This window comes from Cyanistes caeruleus, chromosome 33 (genome assembly GCF_971803275.1).
Source record: "Cyanistes caeruleus chromosome 33, bCyaCae1.hap1.1, whole genome shotgun sequence".
In the NCBI taxonomy this organism is placed as follows: domain Eukaryota; kingdom Metazoa; phylum Chordata; class Aves; order Passeriformes; family Paridae; genus Cyanistes; species Cyanistes caeruleus.
In genome coordinates this window covers 1182648-1188699 of record NC_141734.1, presented here as the reverse complement: position 1 = coordinate 1188699, position 6052 = coordinate 1182648, and the positions used below count along the sequence as shown (strand labels likewise).

At 47.5% G+C, this 6052-nt stretch overlaps 1 protein-coding gene across 1 annotated transcript in view; it reads right to left on the bottom strand.

Moving 5' to 3' along the window:
* Positions 1–260: 260 nt before the first annotated feature.
* Positions 261–6052, bottom strand: part of COL11A2 (collagen type XI alpha 2 chain) — an 88127-nt gene continuing 82335 nt past the window's right edge. The window contains exons 50-52 of the mRNA XM_086870674.1: positions 4724–4795; positions 3216–3503; positions 261–1094 (exon numbers count right to left, since the gene is read on the bottom strand). Coding sequence (XP_086726800.1) covers positions 942–1094; positions 3216–3503; positions 4724–4795 — 513 coding nt within the window. The 3' untranslated portion in view covers positions 261–941. The remainder of the gene's footprint in view (positions 1095–3215; positions 3504–4723; positions 4796–6052) is intronic.

Genomic DNA, 6052 nt, shown 5'->3' with positions numbered 1-6052 from the left:
CCAGTTCCCGCCCAGTTCCCTCCCAGTCCATCCCAGTCCATCCCAGTTCCCTCCCAGTCCATCCCAGTCCATCCCAGTCCCCTCCCAGTCCCTCCCAGTCCATCCCAGTTCCTCCCAGTCCATCCCAGTTCCCTCCCAGTCCCTCCCAGTCCATCCCAGTCCCTCCCAGTCCATTCCAGTCCCTCCCAGTCCATCCCAGTCCCTCCCAGTCCATCCCAGTTCATCCCAGTCCATCCCAGTCCCTCCGGGAATTCTTTCCATAGGAAAATAGAAAATTTTTATTGGGAATTTTCCAATCCGGGGATGTCGGGAGGAGCCGAAATTCCCGGGAATTCCTCCCCCCCCCAAAAAAAACCCCGGGATCGGGAATTCCCAAATTCCTGGCGGGAAAAACCGAGAATTTGGGGGGAAAATCGGGAATTTGGGGGGGAAATGGAGAAAAATCGGGAATTTCCAGGGGAAATCGGGAATTTGGGGGGAAAAATCGGGAATGTGGGGGGAATAAAGGGGAAAAATCAGGAATTTCCAGGGAAAATCGGGAATTTTGGGTGAGAAATCGGGAATTTAGAGGGAAAAATTGGGAATTTGGAGGAAAATGGGAAAAAAATCGGGAATTTGGGGGAAAAACTGGGAATTTGGGAGGAAAATCGGGAATTTTGGGGGAAAAATCGGGAATTTGGGAGGGAAAATGGGAATAAACCGAGAATTTTTGGGGGGAAATCCCGGGAATTTGGAGGAAAATGGGGAAAAAAATCGGAAATTTGAGGGGAAATAGGGAAAAATCGGGAATTTGGGAGGGAAAATCGAGAAATTCGGGGGGAAATCGGGAATTTGGGAGGGAAAATCGGGAATTTGGGGGGGAAATGGAGAAAAATCGGGAATTTTTTTGGGAAAAGCGGGAATTTTTTGGGGGGGAAAAGCGGGAATTTGTTTTTTTTTTTTTATCCCAGGAAACAGACGGGTCCCAGCTCGATTCCCGAATTTTGGGGATTTTTGGGAATTGCGGCGGGTTCCAGGTGGAAATCCAGGATCGGGAGCAGCTCCGGGCGCGAGGAGCGGAATTCCAGGAGGAGCCGCCCGGAGCCGCCCCGGGGCTGCGGGAAAAGGGGGAAAAATCGGGAATTTTAGCCCAAAATCCATCCGGGAATCCCCAAATCCACAAATTCCCACCCCGAATTCCCAAAAAATCCCAAATTCCCACCCCAAAATCCCCAAAAATCCCCAATTCCCAACCCAAATTCCCAAATTCCAACCCCAAAATTCCCAAAAAATCCCCAATTCCCACCCCAAATTCCCAAATTCCAACCCCAAAATTCCCAAAAAATCCCAAATTCCCACCCCAAATTCCCAAATTCCGACCCCAAAATTCCCAAAAAATCCCACATTCCGACCCCAAAATCCCCAAAAATCCCAAATTCCCACCCCAAATTCCCAAAAAATCCCAAATTCCAGCCCCAAATTCCCAAAAAATCCCAAATTCCCACCCCAAAATTCCCAAAAAATCCCAAATTCCAACCCCAAATTCCCGCTTTTCCCACCCAAATTCCCAAAAAATCCCAAATTCCCACCCCAAAATCCCCAAAAATCCCCAATTCCCACCCCAAATTCCCAAATTCCCAAAAAATCCCAAATTCCAGCCCCAAATTCCCAAAAAATCCCCAATTCCCACCCCAAAATTCCCAAAAAATCCCAAATTCCCACCCCAAAATCCCCAAAAATCCCCAATTCCCACCCCAAATTCCCCAAAAATCCCAAATTCCAACCCCAAATTCCCGCTTTTCTCACCCAAAATTCCAAAAAATTCCCGTTTTCCCACCCCAAAGTCCAAAAAAATCCCCAATTCCGACCCCAAAATTCCCAAAAAATCCCAAATTCCAACCCCAAATTCCCGCTTTTCCCACCCAAATTCCCAAAAAATCCCAAATTCCCACCCCAAAATCCCCAAAAATACCCAATTCCGACCCCAAATTTCCAAATTCTGACCCCAAATCCCCAAAAAATCCCAAATTCCCACTCCAAATCCCAAAAAATTCCCAATTCCCACCCCAAATTCCCAAAAAATCCCAAATTCTGACCCCAAAATTCCCAAAAAATCCCAAATTCCCACCCCAAATTCCCAAAAAATTCCCAATTCCCACCCCAAATTCCCAAAAAATCCCAAATTCCCACCCCAAAATCCAAAAAAATCCCAAATTCCGACCCCAAATTCCAAATTCTGACCCCAAATCCCCAAAAAATCCCAAATTCCAACCCCAAATTCCCAAATTCCGACCCCAAAATTCCCAAAAAATCCCAAATTCCGACCCCAAAATCCCCAAAAATCCCAAATTCCCACCCCAAAATCCCCAAAAATCCCAAATTCCCACCCCAAATTCCCAAATTCCAAAAAAAATCCCAAATTCCCTCCCCAAAATCCAAAAAAATCCCCAATTCCGACGCCAAAATCCCCAAAAATCCCCAATTCCGACCCCAAATTTCCAAATTCTGACCCCAAATCCCCAAAAAATCCCAAATTCCGACCCCAAATTCCCACTTTTCCCACCCCAAAATTCCCGATTTTCCCTCCCAAATTCTCAGATTTTCCCACCCAAATTCCCAATTTCCCCCAAAATTCTCAATTTTCCCCCAAAAATTCCCATTTTTTCCAAAATTCCTGATTTTCCCCCAAAATTCCCATTTTTCCCCCCAAAATTCCCATTTTTCCCCAAAATTCCCAATTTCCCCCAAAATTCTCATTTTTCCTTCAAAAATTCCCATTTTCCCCCCAAAATTCCCGAATTCCCCCCAAAATTCCCATTTTTTCCCCCAAAATTCCTGATTTTCCCCCAAAATTCCCATTTTTCCTCCAATATTCCCGAATTTCCCCCAAAATTCCCGATTTTCCCCCCAAATTCCCAATTTCCCCCCAAATTCCCAAATTTTCCCCCAAAATTCCCGGGTTTTTCCCCCAAAATTCCCATTTTTCCCCCCAAAATTCCCATTTTTCCCCCCAAAATTCCCATTTTTCCCCCCAAAATTCCCATTTTCCCCCCCAAATTCCCGATTTCCCCCCAAAATTCCCATTTTTCCCCCAAAATTCCCGATTTTCCCCCAAAATTCCCATTTTTCCCCCCAAATTCCCATTTTTCCCCCAAAATTCCCGATTTTCCCCCCAAAATTCCCATTTTTCCCCCAAAATTCCCAATTTTCCCCCCAAAATTCCCGCTTTTCCCCACCCCACATCCGTCCTCCACGATCCTCGCTCCTTCCCATCCCAGCTCCTCCTCGTTCCCCGCCAGGATCCTCAGGAACCCCCGGGAATTCCCGGGATTCTCCTCCCCGGGTTCCCGGGACCGGGGGGATTTTTGGGAATTCCCGGTTTTTTCCCGGGAATTCCCGGGTTTTTTTTGGGAATTGGCGGGGCAGGGCAGGGCGAGGCTCTGGCGGGAGGAGGAGCTGAGGAGGCGGAGGAAGCTCAGCTGGACCCGCGGGAGCGGCCGGAATTCCCCATCCCGGTAGGAAAACTGCGGGAAAAAGGGAGAGGAAACGGCGGGAAAATCAGAGGGGGAAAAAGGCGGGAAAATCAGAGGGGAAAGGCGGGAAAATCAGAGGGGAATGGCGGGAAAATCAGAGGGGATAAAGGCGGGAAAATCAGAGGGGAAACGCGGGAAAATCAGAGGGCATAAAGGCGGGAAAATCAGAGGGGAAAGGCGGGAAAATCAGAGAGGAACGGCGGGAAAATCAGAGAGGAACGGCGGGAAAATCAGAGGGGAATGGCGGGAAAATCAGAGGGGAATGGCGGGAAAATCAGAGGGCATAAAGGTGGGAAAATCAGAGGGGAATGGCGGGAAAATCAGAGAAAAAGGCGGGAAAATAAGAGGGGAACGGCGGGAAAATCAGAGAAAATGGCGGGAAAATCAGAGGGGAATGGCGGGAAATCAGAGGGGAATGGCGGGAAATCAGAGGGGAACGGCGGGAAAATCAGAGGGGATAAAGGCGGGAAAATCAGAGGGGATAAAGGCGGGAAAATCAGAGGGGAATGGCGGGAAAATCAGAGGGGAATGGAAGGAAATCGAAGGGTAAAAAGGCGGGAAATTGGGGAGAAAGAGGCGGGAATCTGGGGGGGAAAAAATGGGAATTTCAGGGGTGAAAATGGGGATTTGGGGGGGAAATCCAGGAATTTGGAAGGGAAAAATGGGGATTTTGGGGGGAAAATCGGGAATTTTGGGGGGAAAATGGGAATTTTGGGGAAAATGGAAATTTTGGGGTAAAAAGTGGGAATTTGGGGGGGAAAAATGGAGATTTGGAGGGGGAAAAAATGGGAATTTTGGGGAGGGAAAGGTGGGAAATTGGGGGCGGAATGGCGGGAAATTGGGAGGGGAGTGGAGGGAAATTGAAGGGGGAAAAGGCGGGAAATTGGGAGGGGAATGGCGGGAAAATGAGGGGGAAAGGGCGGGAAATTGAGGGGGGAATGGCGGGAAAATCAGGGGGGAATGGCGGGAAAATGAGGAAGAAAATGGGAATTTTGGGTGGGAAAAGTGGGGATTTTGGGGGAAAAATCGAGAATTTGGGTGGGAAAATGGGAATTTTTGGGGAAAATTGGGAATTTGGGTGGGAAAAGTGGGAATTTTGGGGGAAAAATTGGGAATTTCAGCGGAAAAATTGGGAATTTGGGTGGGAAAAGTGGGAATTTGGGGGGAAAATCGGGAATTTGGGGGGAAAATCGGGAATTTGGGCTCCTGACCCCGCGGCCTCCCCGGGATCGGCTGAGCCAGAGCGGCGCCGGATTTTCCTCGTCCGGATCCGGGAGCGGCACCTGGAAAATCGGGAATGAGCGAATCCCGGGAATCCCAGAATTTTTTCAGAGATTTTTTTCCCTGGGATTTTTCCCGGAATTTTCCCGGGATTTTTCCAGAATTTTCCCAGGATTTTCTGAGGATTTTCCCCGGGATTTTCCAGGGATTTTTTCCAGATTTTTCCGGGGATTTTTCCCAGATTTTTCAGGGAATTTTCCCCAGAATTTTCCCGGGATTTTCCCAGGGATTTCCCCGTAATTCCCCCAGAATTCCCAGGATTTTTCCCAGGGTTTTTCCCAGGATTTTCCCCAGAATTTTCCCACTTTTTCCCTTGATTTCTCCATAATTTCCCCAGAATTCCCAGGATTTTTCCAGGGATTTCCAGGATTTTTCCCAGGATTTTCCAGGGATTTTTCAGGGAATTTTCCCAGAATTTTCCCATAATTTCCCCCATAATTTCCCCAGAATTCCCAGGATTTTTCCAGGGATTTCCAGGATTTTTCCCGGGATTTTTCCCGGGATTTTTCCCAGAATTTTCCCAGAATTTTCCCCTTGATTTCCCTGGAATTCCCAGGATTTTTCCAGGGATTTTTTCCCAGGATTTTTCCCAGAATTTCCCGGGATTTTCCCCAGAATTTTCCCAGGATTTTTCCCAGAATTTCCCCAGAATTTCCCCAGAATTCCTGGGATTTTTCCCAGGATTTTCCCAGAATTTTCCCAGAATTTCCCCCATAATTTCCCCAGAATTCCCGGGATTTTCCCCAGGATTTTCCCTGGGATTTATCCCATAATTTCCCCTTGATTTCCCCAGAATTCCCAGGATTTTTCCCAGGATTTTCCCAGGATTTTCCCCAGATTTTTCCCAGAATTTCCCCAGAATTCCCGGGATTTTTCCCAGGATTTTCCCAGAATTTTCCCAGAATTTTCCCCTTAATTTCCCCATAATTTCCTCAGAATTCCTGGGATTTTTCCCAGGATTTTCCCCAGAATTTTCCCAGAATTTCCCCCGAATTTCCCCAGAATTCCTGGGATTTTCCCCAGAATTTTCCCAGAATTTCCCCCTTGATTTCCCCAGAATTCCTGGGATTTTTCCCAGGATTTTCCCAGAATTTTCCCCAGATTTTTCCCATAATTCCCCCCAGAATTTCCCCAGAATTCCTGGGATTTTTCCCAGGATTTTCCCTGGGATTTATCCCAGAATTTCCCCTTGATTTCCCCAGAATTCCTGGGATTTTCCCAGGATTTTTCCCAGAATTTTCCCAGATTTTTCCCATAAT